Genomic DNA, 16,537 nt, shown 5'->3' on the forward strand with positions numbered 1-16,537 from the left:
AATTTTTATTGAGGGAGAGATAGCTCCTGAAAGAGATGGGAGAGGACCCAGAAAGTGGGTTTCAGTCATACTTTTTTAATTGTGGAGATTTCCCAGCTGACGAACGTAGAGAAGGATATGATGAGCTCATGTACCTGTGTCCCAGCTTCAGCAGTTACTGACACAAAGCCAGTATCATTTCACTTATTATCTGATCCCCACTGGATTATTTTAAAGCAAATCCAAAGCATCATATGTTCTGTTTTTTTTTTTTTTCTGTGACACATGAACTATTTTTGGTAATAAAACCACATTCTTATATGCAGAAATTTATACAGTCTATGCCTTGATAAATTTATAAATATATATTCTCTGTCTTGCAGCTGAGGGCTGAACTCAGGGCCTTTGTGCTGAGATACATCTTCAGCCTTTTTTAGTTTTTATTTTGAGACAGGGCCTTACTAAGTTGCCCAGGCTGGGCTCAAAAGTTTTGATCCTCCTGCCTCAGCCTTGCAGAATTCTGGGATTACAGATGTATGCCACCACACTTGGCTCATACGTTTCTTTTATTTTTTTGGTGCTGGGGATAGAACTGGGGCCCTTGCTCTTGCAAGGCAGACGGCGGAGCCACTGAGCCAAATCCCCAGCCCCTTGCCCATTTTTGTCATTGGTGCCCCTCCCGTGTGCCTGTGGGATATGTATCATATGAGATGGGAATAATTTGTCGAATCATGTCCATTTGGCTGTATAAACTTCAGTCACTTATTTATATTTATGTATTTATGGATTGGTCTGTTTCTTGCCATGCTGGGGATGGAACCCAGAACCTCCTACTTGCTTAGGCAAGCATTCCACCCCCAGCAGCAACACCGGCCTGAGTTTCAGGTTCTGTTTGGAACAGGGCCTTGTTCCACTGCCAACATCAGAAGGCACCGTTGCATTGCTCTTACCCGATCTGCAGAGTGTGCGCCCTTCTCATGTCTCTTCCCCAGCGTTTGGGTCCAGCCTAGACCACCACGCTGGACAGCTGGTTGCAGTCAGTTGTCTCCTTCAGTCTGGAGCTCTTCTTTCACTTTTCTTTCTCTGCATCCCCTTGACCTTTTTAAAGAATTCAGACAGTTATTTTTAGAGTATCTCTCCATTTGGGTCTGCCTTATTTTTCTGAGATTGAGTTCATGGCCTGCACTCGGAGTGTAACACTACTGAAGGGATGTGTCCTTCTCCGGGCAGCGCCTCAGGATGTGTGGGATACTGCTTGTCCCAGGCATTCTGGTAATGCTAACGGGTTGGGTTTGAGTTAAGACTGAGTTTGCTAAATCGATCCGGTGTTAAGTTCACTTTCCTCTTTTTATTTGATATGTTGGGGATACTCTGAGATTAAGTATATCCTGTTTCCCATAAAATATTTGCCCTCTGGGTGTAGCACCTATTAATATTTTTTGGATGAATGTACTTCCTCACCCTGAGGACTGAGCCCAGGGCCTTGGGCTTGATAGCCAAGCCCTCTTCCACTGAGTTACATCCCTAACTCTCTGTCTTGTCCTGTCTGTCTGTCTGTCCATCTGTCCATCTGTCCACCCACCCACCTGCCTGCCTCCCTACCTGCCTACCCACAAATAGGGTTCGACTGTCCTTGTATTGACTGTAAACCAGCCTGGTCTCAAACTTATGGTGATTCTTTTGCCTCAGCCTCCTGAGTGCTGGGATTACATGCATGCCATCTCCATTTTGGCTGCCAGCCCTTCAAAAATTTGTTTTGAAACAAGGTCTCATTAAGTTTCCCAGGCTAAATTCAAACTTGTGATTTGCCTGCCTTAGCCTCCTGAATACCTGGGATTACAGGCATTGCACCACCATATCCAGCTGAATCAACAAAAGGGGTCTAGTTGGAGATTTAGCTCAGTGGTTCCATCACCTGCCTTGCAAGCACAGGGTCCCGAGTTCGATCCCTGGTACCAAAAACAAACAACAAAAGTCTACAGATTAAAGCAGTCCCCATCAAAATACCAGTGAAATGGAACTACCTTCTTCATGGAACTAGAGAAAACAGTCCTAAAATTCTATGGTAACACAAAAGACTCAGAATAGCCAAAGCAGTCCTAAGCAACAACAACAAGGTTGGACGCAAAGCAATCAGTTTTCAGATTACACTCCAGAGCCACAGTAACAAAAACAGCATGGTTCTGGCACAAAAATAGTCATGCAGACCAATGGGTTGAACAGAGGACGCTAAGAAACCCATGCAACTGTGGCCATCTGATTCTGGACGAAGGAGCCAAAATAGATGTTGGAGAGAAGACAGCTGCTTGAATATATGTAATGGTTATGAGAAAACATTGAAACCAATTAAATTCCATTACTCCCCCCTTCATTTATTGGTGTTAGTCTAATATAATGAGAAAGCCTTCTCTTAAACAGCAGAACAATGGGACAGCATTTTCATGGAATAAAATCAGAAGCCAAGTTTAGCATTATAGAACAAGGCTCCAGTGTGATCCTCAGCACTCCCCTCCAAAGTAAAAAACCTGAGTTTACACTAATATCAATAAATAGGAAAACAGATAGCTCTACATTACAGTACCAACATCACCAAATGGGAGAAGAGAAGACTTTCTCATTATATTAGACTAACACCAATAAATGAAGGGGAGAGTGATGGAATTTAATTGGTTTCAGTGTTTTCTCATGATGATTACATATATTCAAGCAGCTGTCTTCTCGCCAACATCTGTTTTGGCTCCTTCGTCCAGAATCAGATGGCCACAGTGGGTTACTTTGCATCCTCTGTTCTGTCCCATTGGTTTACTTTTGGCTAATAGTAGTCTCTTTAATTTGCCTTTTTTGGGACAGGGTCTTGCTATGTAGATGATCTAGACTGGGTTGGAACTTGCTGTATAGCCTCAAACTCAGGATCGTCCTGCCCTGGCCTCCTGAGTGCTGGGATTATAGACTTGTGCCACTGCGTTACCTGTTAGGTGGCAGCCACGTTCCATGTGCCCGTCTATTGGATTGTGTTTCGGAACTGCCTGCTGATGTGTTGCTAAGGTACGCATGTGCCAGGGCCTGCTCAGCTCAGTATCTAGAAAGGCTGTGTTCACCCGATGGGAAAAGGGCAGCAGAGTCTGAGTGGCAGGAGAGGTGAGGCTTGTGTGACAGTGGCCACCTCCCATGCACCGGTGCGCAGTGCCACGGATGAACCCTGCTGCGGGCTTCAGACAGGAGACGCCACAGCCTCTCCTTGGGGTGATGGACAAGGCTGCTGCCTGCCAGGGCCAGCTGCATCAGACTATTTTTATTTGAAATACAGAGGCCAAATGGAACATTTTGACTGCTTGTTTTAGTGGCTAATCCTATTAATATGTAAGATATTTTAGTGCACTCTCCTTCTAGCCCTCTCACTTCCTCTGACAAGACTGTAGTACAGTAGGTCCAGAGTGCTGTCATTGTGGAAAATTGGTAGTACAAGTCAGTGTTCGTGTGAAATTTCATGTTACACAGTTCATTGCTCAGGCCAGGGGTGGTGATGGGAGCGGCCTCGTGCTCAAGAGGTTAACAGCATTGCTCTGCCCCCTCCCTCGCTTGCCTGGCTCTGCAGGGCTGGAGTGGCAGGTGGGCCTTTGCACGATCGGGGCACAGGGCATCTCCCACCTAGAAGGGCAGCTCTTCTGCACTACATCGAGTTACTCAGCAGCTCGAATTGGAAGACTGAAAATTTTTTGTGGGTCTGGGCATGTGTTGTCTGTGATCTGGGCTACTAGGGAGGCAGAGGCAGGAAGGTTAGCCTGGGCAGCTTAGTGAGGCCCTGCTGCCAGGAAAAAAATCATTTATGTGATCTGCCAGACATGAGCTCAAAGTTGTCAAGCGGTCAGCAAGAGCAGTATGAGTGTCAGGCAGGATGTGGGAATTAGCCCCCCACTTACTGTGATCTTCAGTTCACCAGCGTCTCCTTCAACACCCTCAGCAGCTCTCAGAATTTTCCCTCCCACCTTTTTCTGGGAAAGCCTTAGAAAAATTATTTTATTTTAATTATTAAGAGTTTAAAAGTATCTTTTGCAGAAATAAAGGCATCTTACCTTTTCGTATATTTCAGATATTGGTATTCCCTTTGGAATAGGGTTGTGCATCTGTATGTTTAACATAAAAATAGATCATTTGAATATGGCCGTGTTTTAACGTGATGAGAACTGGTGTTAGGATGTGTGCAAGTCGAATGTATCTAATGATCATTCATAGTTGTTCTTTAATGAAAACATCACTATTTCATTAGCCTCAGCCAAGTGCCAGCACCACCACTTGAGACCGGCCTGGATAGAGCGGGAACTGAACCCAGGTGCATGTCAAAAACAAGGTGATGGCAGGCACGTTGCAGAGTAGCACCTTCAGTTCATTTGCAAAAACTGCTCAGAAGGAAGAGAGTGGATGTTATGGGCGACAGTGCTACATGGCAGGCCGCTGTGGGGAAACGCCACACGGCCCCAGAAGCCCGCTCCTCAGCTGGGCCTTGCCTGGCAGTGCCATGGGGGCACAAGGCAGCTGGGCCTCTGCGCCCTTCCCACTCAGGGTAGCCAAGGTGATGTTCCCAGCACTGCATGACATTGTTTGCCTCTGTCAGACGGCCACCTCTCTGGAACGTGGATGTGCCTGCTCCATGTCCTGGGGCTGTCCGGGGCAGAACGCCCAGAAGTGTGGGCTGTGCCCTGGCGGGGCCCAGAGGCGGAGCTGCTGTCTTGTCCTGGAAAATTATATTGGATGGGAAGCAGCTGAAATTAGCTTCTGCTGCTCTTGTCTTTCTCTAGGAATTCGAGGGCAGAAATAAATACCCTATTTTTCCCTGTTTCTGTTTAAGATACTTGAAGGTGAGAATTTTCAGCAGGTGTAGGCAGTCAGCAAGTCCTCGTGGGTGTGCCAGAGTAGGACAGCCACAGGGTGGGTGCCTGGAGCAGGTAGAGCTGAGATGTGGGCCAGGCTGAGCGCCGGGTCTCCACCTCCCACGTGAGCAGGCTCTGGCTCAGCTGCTGCCTGCTCCCGCCTGCGCCCCCAAGTTGCCCTTCACACCTGACTCGGTTCTCCTGCTTGTGATGTGGAGTTGTCGCAGTTGAAGAAGTCATTTTGTCACTGTGAGTGACGTGCTTTGCTGGAGGGAGTTGTTTTCTTCCCCAGATGGGTACCCAGCATTTGATCAGCAAAAGGGGTGTGTATTTGCTTCCTTATCATCTCTGTCCCTAGGTCTCTTTTTTGGTTCTTTTTATTTTTCTTTAGGATTTTCAGGCCTGTTTTCTCTCTGTGGTGAATACTCAGTGATGCCTCTGTGTGCCAGGCTCACTCTTAGCGGTTAGAGGAGGAGTTTCTGCCCATTTGAAACATGGAAGCTCTACACGTGTGCATGCTTGTTGGGTTGGTGTGAGTTTGGGCCTAACTACTGAACTGAGGGGCTGTTGGAGAAAGATGGATCAGGCGGGTATTTCACTAGAGCAGCTGGTCTTGCTTCTCCTTTGCAAAGGGCAGGTGAGCTGGAATGTGGGATTAGCGTCTGTGTGGGTTTTGCAATGCTAGCGCTTGAGCCCAGGGCCGCCCACATGCTAGGTCAGTGCTCTGTGCCTGAGCCACATCCCAGCCCCACAGGCCTTTACTCAAGTGGGAAACTCCGCCTGCACCTAGGAGTAGGCAGTGAAGGTGTTTGAAAATCCCTCTGTGACGTTTTTGTCAGTGGACCCAGGTACTTCCCACTCTGTTGGAGGAAATTTAGGTTGGGTAGAGGGCTGTGCTCAGAAGGAGCTGCAACTCTGTGGTGACTGACCGCACCGTGCACTTGTCCCTAAGGGCCCTGGAAGCCCTGGCTGGATAAACTTGGCCCCAGAAAAGGTGGGGGATAGACTGGCTGTAGTTTTTGTTTTTTGTTTTAATCTCAAATTTTAAAATAGGGCCCTGAGGTGCAGGATGTAGCTCCGTGGTGCTGAGCCTGCCTGGCAAGTGCAAGGTCCTGAGTTTGATTTCTGGTACTGGAAGAAAAAAGATAGGGCCCTACAGTTCACCTATTTTCCGAGAAAGTGATCCTTAGTGGCTAGGGAAGTATCCCTTGATCGCTTTTGCTCCTGTTCTGGCTGCCTGAGATGTGAGCAAGAGAACAGAAAGTGCTCTGCCAACTGCTTCTCCCATGAGTCTCTTGTGGCATCACGGCAGCCTTTGGTGCCCCTTGGACTGCGCCTGTTATTTCTGGGCCACCCGCTCAGGCCTCGGTGACTCAGCAGCCTCCTGTTCTTTTGTTTTTAAAAGGAGCCAGTCTTTCACAACATGAAACACAGTTAACTGTCACAGCTCAGGAGTGTGCCCTGTGGTGGCAGGCACTTGGTGAAGGGTGACTGGAAGAATGTCACACCTGGCAATGTCAGAAGGTGGCATTTGTGCCCGGGTAAGCAGAATCCATGGGGAAGCTTCAGGGTAAAAGGAGGATGTCAGGCAGGTGAGCGCACAGCAGTGTGTGGGGCAGGGTCTGTGTGGTCTGGGGCCCTGCTGTGGGCCGTGCGGAGCCCTGGAGCTTGGGCTTCCAGAAGGTCTGAAATGTGTGGGGTGAAGTGGATGTTGTTGAGTGGGTGGAAGGGAACTGGGGCACAGACTGGGCTCTTGGGTTTAGAGGGACAGGCCTGGCCCTGGGTGGGAGGGGCTGCCTTGCAGGGGACCCCACTGAACTTCAGGTGTGTGGGTATGGGTGCTTCCGAGGGGAAGTGATCCCTGGGGAGAGGGAGTGCAGTGCACATGGAGCAGGCTTCGCGTCTTCCTGGCGTGGCATGATGGCTGGATTTACCTTTGGACAGTTTCCTTTTCCTGGGCAAAAAGACCTCTGACACTCAGATAGGGAATGAGGCCACCTTTTATTACCTACACTGCTCCCCTAATAACATTTAGAATGTCTAAAATCATATGACATGTGTTCTTTATTTTTATTTTATATGTGTGTATATATATATATATATAAACCATCAATGATATTCCCCATTTTCTTCTAGTAATTCTACAGTTTTGGATCTTACATGTAAGTCTTTAATCCACTTCAAGTAGATTTCTGTATAAGGTATGAATATTAGTCTAATTGCATTCCTCTGCATGTGGATAACCAGTTTTCCTATCACCTTTTTTTTTTTTTTAAAGACAGGTTCTCCCTTTGTCATTCAGGCTGGCCTTGGTCTTACTTTGTGGCACAGACTTGCCTCTAATTAGTGACAGTGATCCTCTTGCCTCAGCGTCTCCACTGTTGGGATTAAAGGTGCACGCACTACCACACCTGGCTTTGACATGCATTCCTCAGAAAAAAATCATGATATTTTCCCTGCCACATCAGATGCTTCTGGGTACTGGGTAGCAGCAGGTAGCAAACTCACAGGAGCACAGACCCACGCTCTACCAAGGCCCAGCACCCCTCCACACTCCTGCTGGTTTGCCAGTGTCCCAGGGCAGGTCATGGCCTCGTGGGGCTGAGCTGGGACTCTAGTGGTGCTGCAGAGAGGGGTTCCTGGGGTTCTCGTGGCTCTGCACTTCGGCAGACTTCCTCAAGAAAAGAATTCTAGGAGAGAGTAGGCCTTTTTGCGATCAGTTCTGTTTCTCTAGTAGGAATTTATAAGCCATCATTTAAAATTTTCAACTAGATTGAGAACCTAACAGGAGCCACTGACAAATTATTAGTCATCAGTAACTGTGCAAAACTCAAGAACATGATTATGTAACTTAATCCTGCCATTGAAAAAAAATCAGGAATAATTGTGGCATAATTTCAGCAGATACTGTGTGTCTGTGACAGACTGGGTACTCCGCTGGAGCTGGGTACAAATGTGACCTAGTTCTAAAAGCTGGTACGAGTTTTTAGCAAATTGGTTCTGGTACAAGTTCATGTTTATGAGCTCAGATGATTGACAGTAATGAGGATGCAAGCATTTTTTAAAAATCTGAAAGCATTGAAGAAACCACTAAAGCTCATTTTGTAGAACAATACAGTCACTGGCTGTTTAATGAGGTTCTGCTTGAAGGAACTGTATTATAAGTTTGTCTGATGGTCATTTGTGTTAAATCCTACTGTGGACAGCGAGCTGGTTGAACAAGCCCTGGACGCGGGTCCTGGAGTGTGGACACCGCAGAGGGCAGCATGGGGCCCACACCATCACCATCTTTGGCTGGCCTTGTGTGGGGTGGTAGTGGCATCTTGGGTTACTGGGGGAGAGTGCCCGCTCAGTCAGGGTGGCCTGGGTGAGAGGAAGCCCAGTACAGGAGGCAGTGTTGCTCTCTGGGAGCATGGGTGGTGCAGGCAGGCAGGTCCATCTGTGTGGCTGATAGGCAGCTGCAGCAGGACGGGGCGGGGTGGGGTGCTCTGCATTCTCTACAAGGTATGGCTGGCAGGTTTGAACCCAAGCCCTTTCTCCGTCCTTGGAAGTGCTCTCCAGGGAGGTAGCACCCACTGCGAGCAGAAGGGCAGAGCCTGGGGACTGGCTGCAGACAGAGAAGACTGTGTCTCCCAGAGGGTGGTGCTGGGGGCCTCGCCCTCCTCTGTCTGGGCTCTACAAAGCTCAAACAGCTGTAGTGGAACCTATGGATTTTTTTCAGAAATGCTCTTTTGTTTTGTTGAAGCAGTCTCACTATGTAGCCCAGGCTGGCCTCAAACTCACTCTAATCCTCCTGTCTCAGCCTCCTGGGATTACAGGCGTGCACCACCACACCCGACAGAAATGTACTGTTTTTTTTTTTCCAGTGTTATTGTTGTTGTTATTATTTTTTTTGTTACTGGAGATCCAACTGGTCCTTGCACTTGCAAGGTAGGCAGTGGAACCACTAAGCTAAATCCCTGGCCCAGTATTATTTTATTTAACTTTTATTTTTATTAGTATGTATTTGTAGTATGTAATGATTACATTTTTCATAGAGAGTTGGTATGTGTACGTATCACATCTTTTTTGTCCCCTACCACTCCCTTCTGAACTCCTTCCATCTCTTGGTCTCCTTCCTTTTCACAAAAGTTCTATCTCCATTTCTTTTCTTTTGGTATTGGCAATCAAACTCAGGACTTTGTGCTTACAAGGCAGGCAGGGGAACCACTGAGCTATTTCCCCGGCTCCTAGCTCCATTTCTTTTCCAGTTTTTTTTAGCCCCTTTTTTCTCCCCCAGCTTTCCTTCCTCCCTCCCCTCTCTGTTTTGCTCCCCATGTTTAAAAGATCTTCTTGATTTCTATTATCTATTTTGTATTATCTATTTAGTTTTATTTTGAGTTTCTCATAGAGAAACATTTAATCTTGTGTGTCTGACTTATTTCACTTAAGGCTTCTCTCAAAGTACATCTGTTTTCCTACAAATGTCTCAAGCTTACCCATTTTTATGGCAGAGTAGTACTCCATTGTGTATAAGTACCCCATTTTGTTTACCTATTCATATGCCAGTCAACATTTGGCTATTTCCAAGATTAAAACATGGGTATGCTTGTCTCACAGTAATACGATGTCTTTAACTCTTTTAGGAAATACCAAGAAAGAGAATAAGCTGAGTCAAATGAAGTCTCTAGTTTTAGTTTTTTGAGGAATCTCCATACTGAGTTCCACAGTGGTCGTACTGGTTTATATTCCCACTAAAAAATGTAGGTCTCCTTTTTATCCACAGCCTCATCAGTATTTATTATCTGATTTCTTGAGGATAGCTGTTCTTTCTGGAATAAGATGGAATCTCAGTCTTGTTTTAATTTGCATGGAATGTATTTTTTAATGGGCACCCACCTGTCAGTCACTTCCGGTGTCACAGCAGCACTTTGGCGCAGGTGACCTGTCCCTGGGATGTGGGGTGAGCTTGGGCAGGAGGGGTCACATCATTTGGAGAACAGCGGAGGGCCTGGCCATACTTTTCTGTCTGAGGACACCGTTCCTCACAATAGTGTTAAAGGGTGAATTGTAACATTTTTCCGCTCTAGCTGGATTGGCACTTTAGAGTTACTGGGAGAAATGGGGACAACATGCAGAATGCAAGTGCTGTTTTTTATCATCACGGTGTACAGGACAGCCTGTTGGTCTCGGGAACAGGGGTGTCTCTGAGCTCTGTTCTGTGGACGCCGCGGCCCTTGGGTGAGCGAGCCAGTGAACAGGCTCCCCAGTGGTGATCCGCTGAAGGAGTGCGTTTAAAGTACTTGCGTCCTTTCAGTATAGTTCTGCACGGGGCAGGGACTGACAGGAGCACCGAGAGAGCTGGGGGTGTGAGGCCACTGGGCCTGTAGCCCTATGTGGGGAAGAGCTGCTTTTCCTTCTCTTGTGTATAGGTTTTTTGTTCATTTAATTTATATTAGAATTTTTTTGTTGATTTTTGTCTAGCCTTTGAATTGGTTTTTGTATTTGAGTGTGTAATTTCGGTCATCTCTTTTTAGGGAAAAATTCTGTAGAACTCTGTAAAAGGCCTCAGGAGTGGGATGTGCTGACCAGGTGCATGGACGATGATTGAACTGCTCGTGTTTCTAAGTGGAGTGCTTTTCTCTCACTGCTGGTCATGACTTGTTCACACTGGGGCTGCCTCCCTTTCGCCGGTATCTCCCTGTGCGGAGGCCGGACTCCCTCCGCTGGTTTTGCTCTCAGGTTTCACTTTCAAGGCTCCGCTGGCTCCGGGATGGGCAGCTTTCCCAGGCACAGCCCACTCGGGTCCAGACTCCAGAGCTCCGGCTCTGAGTTTGTGTGGACGCCTGGAACTGCAGGTGTCTTTTCTACTCAGTGTTTGTATTCTTTGAAATGAAGTGGAGAAGGTCGGTATCACAGGCCTCTGGCAGGCGGAAATCTTTAGAGTTGTGACACCGGGCGGCACGCAGGAGGGCACCTTTCAGGGACAGGGTCTGCGGTGCCAGCTGTCTCCACCTGTGGCCTTTAGACACGAGCGGGCGTGGTGGACTGCAGGCAGATGAGGTAGCACGCACCATTTCCCCGGAAGAGACGGCTCCAGAGATGGGGTGGGGGCACACTGGGAGCACACTCCAAACCTGAGTCGGAGCGGCTCACTTTAGACTCTAGGGTGCGCTGGGTGCCCCTCCCTGTCCACTTACAGTCACCAGCCCCGGGTCCAGGCCAGCCTGCCCCTTGGTGGGTAGGCGCGGCGCCTCTGAGAGTGAGCGGGGAGAACCTTGCGCCCACCATGGTATAGGTTCCTGGGGGAAGAGGGGTGGTGCCAGAGGAGGGTGTGGGCCCAGTGGGCATCGCCCTGGCCAAGAGGTGCTGTTCAGATCCAGCCCGGCCTGCCTGGGTTTCCCACAGTGGAGCTGAGCTGGGGTTTGAGCAGCGCATTTCTGAGTGTCCAGGGAGCTCCACTGCAGGTCTGGGGCTCAAGGTGGGCCCTCAGGTGATATAGATAGGCGTGACGGTGGACTTGGCCTTTTTTCCGGTAGAGGAGATTGAACCCAGGGCCTTCAACTAAATCCCCAGCCCTTTTTTTAAAATTATAAGACAAAATCTAAGTTACCCAGGATGGGCTCCACTTGGTGATCCTCCTGCCTCACTCTCCCAGAGTGCTGGAATTACAGGCGTGTGCCCCCATTCTGGGCTGAAAGCTGAGCTTTTATGTGGTTACAGTTACTCTGTTGAAACTGTGGGGCTAGGCATGGTTGTATGTGCTTGTAGTTGTAGCACATGGGAGGCTGAGTCAGGAGGACCACAAAGTAGAGATCAGCCTGAGTTACACAGCGAGTTCAAGGCTAGCCTGGACTACATAGCAAGACCTTGTCAAAAAAAACAACAATGACAATAACTTCAAAATTTCCTGAAATGGATTTGAAAAATACTGAATTTAGTATCCCAAAGATATTTCCTCATGAAGTCATATTGTTACATATATTTAAAATAAAATACATTCTGGAAATAAGTTATGAGTCAGTATGTTATGGATAGTCTAATAGTATCTCTTTGGCTAAGATATGTGAAAATACTTTTATAAAATGTTAGCTGAATTAAGTAACAATTGAAGCAATATTTTCTATAATTTGTTTTTAAGATTGAGCATCATACGGAGTGTGAAAGAGTAATGTGCTGTTCACTGTGTGTATTTTTCTCTTTCTCCTCTAGGCTGCTGACTTGAGTAAACCAATAGATAAAAGGATATACAAAGGAACTCAGCCTACTTGTCATGACTTCAACCACCTAACAGCCACAGCAGAGAGTGTCTCTCTCCTAGTGGGCTTTTCTGCAGGCCAAGTCCAGCTTATAGACCCAATCAAAAAAGAAACTAGCAAACTATTTAATGAGGAAGTAAGTAGCACCTGTCTTAGCTGTTAAGCAACCCTTTACGAGTGTGTACGGTCTTCTGAGGGGATTGGGCCTTCTGTACACTCCAGGTCACGCCCGTTTGTAAGTTTCTCAGCTGTCTTCCCTAGGATCATCCAGGCTTAATGTGGTGAGCTAATTTGGACGTTTTCCTGTTCTTCCATGGGGTAACTTTTGTGCATTTTTTCTGGGGCATGCTCAAGTATTCACAGCAGGGGCTTTAGAACTCTTCTGTAATGGAGATAGGCACGGCATGATCATTTGGTATGTGTCATTTAAAGAAGAAAATACAGAACTCAAAACCTTGTTCAAATCAGCAGGAAACTCAGGCGGGCTGGAGAACTTGGTGACATTACCCTGGTTGCTGCTCACAGTGCAGTTAAAGCTTCAGCGTGCTTGTCCTGTGGGCATTTGGCTGAAGGGTGATCCTTGTGCTCTTGAGAATATTTGCCGTAAGAGCGCCTGTGACTTTGAGAAAAGTGGATGACTCAATGTGACCTCCGCCAGCGATGGATGCACGGGGGCTCAGCATCTGGCCGTGCCTGCTCGGGACGGTGGCCTAGTGGAGTCTGCACGCCTGCGGGGCCCTCTGCTCCAGCTGTTGCCCTTCCACGTGTCGTGCTCCTCTGTGGCAGCGTGACTCACCTGGCAGAAGGAGTGCACTTGTAGGATAGCGCTGGGTCCCAGCTCTCCTTGGTGCTCGGTGCTTAGAAGGAATGAGCAGCTTTGCATTTTGGCCTTTTGATGGGCATTCACCAGAAAAGAAACACGTTACGTGTTACAGATTCTACTTTGTAAGAAATGATTTCATTTAGAGACTAATATTCCCGAAATGTGACAAACTGTAGCTAAAACTCTGGTTCTTTTGCCATCGCGGAATATGCTGTCACACATATCCATGTCCTCCCGTCTTGCTCCTGCTTGGCCCTGTCATAGATCTGTGAAATCTTTTGGAGTGTGTGCTCTTTTCTAGTCTCATCCAGGCTCAGTAGACACAGAACTGGCCACCTGCATTGACAGACTGTAGAGGAAGCGTCTTTAACCCTACTGCCCCAGACTGCAATCAGAAACCTATTATCCTATGTTTTATTGACCTCTGAGGGAGTGATTCCTGAGTAGCTGGATGGCGTGGTTTTTATTTTTTGTGGAGGAGGAGGCTCAGTCAGCCTTGTCTGCACGGTCAGCAGACAAGGTAAGATAGGAGCTATGTGGGTTTGGTTTGCGTTTGGGAAGAGGAAAGAGATGGGAGGGGCTGGGACTGGAATCATGTGCAGGGCTGTTGGTAAACAAGGTTGGAGGGTTCTGGCTGAGGATGGCACAGAGTGCCGCTCAGAGGACAAGAAAGGTCTGTGTGCAGCCGGACGCAGGCCTGCCCGGGACAGCTGCAGGCGGGAGCCTCCCCTTGTGACAGGAGTGCGAGTCATGGCACCCTCCTTTCCTGTGTGTCTGAAGATGGCTCTTTGCCCTGCAGCGCTGTGTGTGTTTCCATACCAGGTCAGTGCTTACAGTGCCAGGCTAAAGTTCACCCATCTGCATAGGAGGGCACCCTTGGGCTGTGTGGATCATTTCCCCCGTTCTGCTCAGGGTGGCTAGGGCCGAAGCTCACAGGGCTGTGCTCCCTGCAGAGCTGTGCTCCTTGGAGAGCTGTGCTCTGCGCTTGGCACCCATGTGAGAGTTCAGGTTTCAGAGTGCCTATGGGTGGGAGGGTGGGCAGTGAGGGCGCCAGAGAGGGTGAGTGAGTTGTCTGGTCCGTTAGCAAGTCGGAGTGGGTGGGGTGAGAGGTTGACTTCCAAGCTCCTACGCATTGGAGCTGTCAGCCTCGCCCATGCACATGTGGTTGCCAGGCTGGCCCGGGCCTTCCTGCGAGCCAGTGTCTCAAGGGTGGACAGGGAGAGCAGTGGCGCAGGTGCTGTCACAGCGGTGGGAAAGGAGCTGTGTTCTCAAGTGTGGATCAAACATGAAATTTTTCTTAAAAGTTAAGGTAGGAGCCAGGTGCTGTAATGCACACCTGCGGTCCCAGCACTCTGGGAGTCTGAGGCAGGAAGATCACAAGCTCAAGTCCAGCCTGGGCAACTCAGCAATTAGCAAAGCCCTGTCTCAGAATGAAAAATGGAAAAAAGCTGGGGATGCAGCTCAGCGAGAAGGCCCTGGTATTCAGTCCCTGGTACCAAAATAAAATAAAAACAAACAAAAGAGTTCATCTTAGTGGGGGAAGTTCAAGAAGTGCTTTCAGAAGGCGACATCTGTTCTGGGTTTTGAAGGGTATTTACAGGGACAGGAAAGAAGTAACAAGGCCTTTACTGCCGGGGGAAACAGGCCAGCATGTGGTGGTGCATACCCATGAGTGGGAGGCTGAAGCAGTAGCACCTCAAGATTGAGGCCAGCCTGGGCTCATGATTCTGTCTTACATAACAAAAGCTGGGGCTGGGGATGTAGCTCAGTGGCTCCATGCCTGCCTCACAAGCACAAGGTCCTGAGTTCAATCCCTGGTACCCAAAAGAAAAAACCAAAACAACAACAAAAACTCAGAAGTTGAGAGAATCTCCCTGGTGTTCAGTGGGATGTTGGGTACCAGCATGGCCGAATCCAGGGTGTGGGACAGGAGTAAAAGCAGAAGAGGTGAATCAGAACCAGATGGTAAGGGCCCCTCGTGTCCTGCTGAACATTGTGGGCCTAACACTGGAGGCTGGGGGACTTTGGCCTTTCATCAGGGGAGTGACAGGTTCAAATGTGTCTTTTTAGAGCTCTTGTCAGCACTTGTGGAAGGTGGATTGGAATGAAGGAAGAGAGAATGAAGGTAGCAAGACCAGTGAGGAGGCCCTAGTAGCTGTCCAGGTGAGAGCTGAGGGCTTGGCCAAGGGTGTGGCCCATTCTTCCCTCCCTCCACGTGCTGGGCCCGGGCCCTCCTGTCACCCTCTCAGGGACCAGAGGGACAGATAACAGCGCCACCCCCATCCTGATGCCCATAATGGTGGGGTGGCAGTGCTGTCTGGGAGAAGCAGGCAGGGCTCTCAGAGACAGCGCTGTGCTGTGAGCATTGAAGGACTGGGGATGAGAGGGAGCAGACCTCCTGGCCAGTGGGGCAGGCTGCAGACTGATATGGGGAAGCTCCCAGCACCCCCACGTCCTGCTCTCTTAGAGAGCTGCTTCAAAGACCTGCAGCTCCCTGCCGGGCTTGCACACCTGGACTCCCTATGCGACCACGGTGACTCAGCTGTCTGTGGCTCCTTTGCTGCTGGCTCTGAGTGGATGATTTATCCTACTTTAATATTTCATTTGCTGCCTGCCTTCCCTGCTGCCCAAGCACTTCCATTCTCCTTCGCCGTAAGGGGAGCTTTTGGAGCTGTTGCCAGGCCCACCTTGCAGAGGACTGAAGCTCAATGTTTGACCTAGGACCAGGATGTGGGCTTCAGCTGCTGGCATCAGTGCCGGTGTAGGATGGAGTCTGGGCTTGACCATAGGCTTGAATGGAATCGCAGTTATCTGGAGACAGACAGACAGATGAACCGCATGGGTCAGATTGAATAAGCACTGGCCAAGTACAGTTGGTAAAACTGCAGTGGTGGAGCTGGGAGAGGTAGAAAGCGGTCAAGATAGCAGAGTAGTTTCTATTAATTCTTTTCCAGTACTGGGGATCAAACTGAGGACCTTGTTTTTGCAAGGCAGGTGCAGTGCCACTGAGCTAAATCCCTGATACTTTATTTTTTTAATGGAACATGGTTTGAATAGGACATGGATATACAAGTTCAGTGGTTTTATTGCATTGCTAGAAAATTATAAAAAACTATACTATGAAAAATACAGGGCTGGGGATTTAGCTCAGTGGTTCCACTGTCTACCTCACAAGTTCAAGGTCCCGAGTTTGATTCCAGGTACAAGAAGAAAAAATATACAAAAAATAATGCTGTTTCTGTTTTGCAGTCAGTATGTCATCTTTTACCATTATGGATTTAAATTTTCATTTTACCCACCATGTTTGAAAAAATTATTACATGCCTTAATGAAACACTTATTTTTAAAATTTATTTTTGTGTTTTTGAGACAGGGTCTCGCTATATTCAGACTGGGCTTGAACTCACTATGTAGCCCAGGGTGGCCTGGAACTCCCAGCAATCCTCCTGCATCAGCCTCCCAAGTGCTGGGATTACAGGCATGTGTCACCATGCCTAGCTGAAACATTTAAATATTTAAAAATTCAAAATAGATGTTTTCTAACTGAATAACATTCCACCTGTGAATTCATTATAACTGTGCCATTTGTTTCTTTTCTTTTTTTTTTTTTTTTTTTTTTTTTTTTTTTT

At 48.1% G+C, this 16,537-nt stretch overlaps 1 protein-coding gene across 13 annotated transcripts in view; it reads left to right on the top strand.

Annotated features, from left to right (window-relative positions):
* The window catches only part of Wdr20 (WD repeat domain 20), a 55,046-nt gene that overhangs the window by 26,088 nt on the left and 12,421 nt on the right, over positions 1–16,537 (top strand). For 6 of the 13 annotated variants that reach the window (XM_010607222.2, XM_010607230.2, XM_033766814.1 and 3 more), the window contains exons 2-3: positions 12,039–12,221; positions 14,979–15,071. The exons of 2 other annotated variants lie outside the window; for them this stretch is intronic. In XM_010607222.2, the coding sequence (XP_010605524.1) occupies positions 12,039–12,221; positions 14,979–15,071 (276 nt within the window). Of the gene's footprint in view, positions 1–6,263; positions 6,389–12,038; positions 12,222–12,939; positions 13,731–14,978; positions 15,072–16,537 lie in introns of those variants that run through there. 5 more of the 13 variants (XM_010607223.2, XM_010607232.2, XM_010607231.2 and 2 more) reach the window with 3 other exon arrangements.

The sequence above is a fragment of the Fukomys damarensis genome, unplaced genomic scaffold (assembly GCF_012274545.1).
Source record: "Fukomys damarensis isolate Sample0158 unplaced genomic scaffold, DMR_v1.0_HiC HiC_scaffold_21, whole genome shotgun sequence".
Taxonomy (NCBI): domain Eukaryota; kingdom Metazoa; phylum Chordata; class Mammalia; order Rodentia; family Bathyergidae; genus Fukomys; species Fukomys damarensis.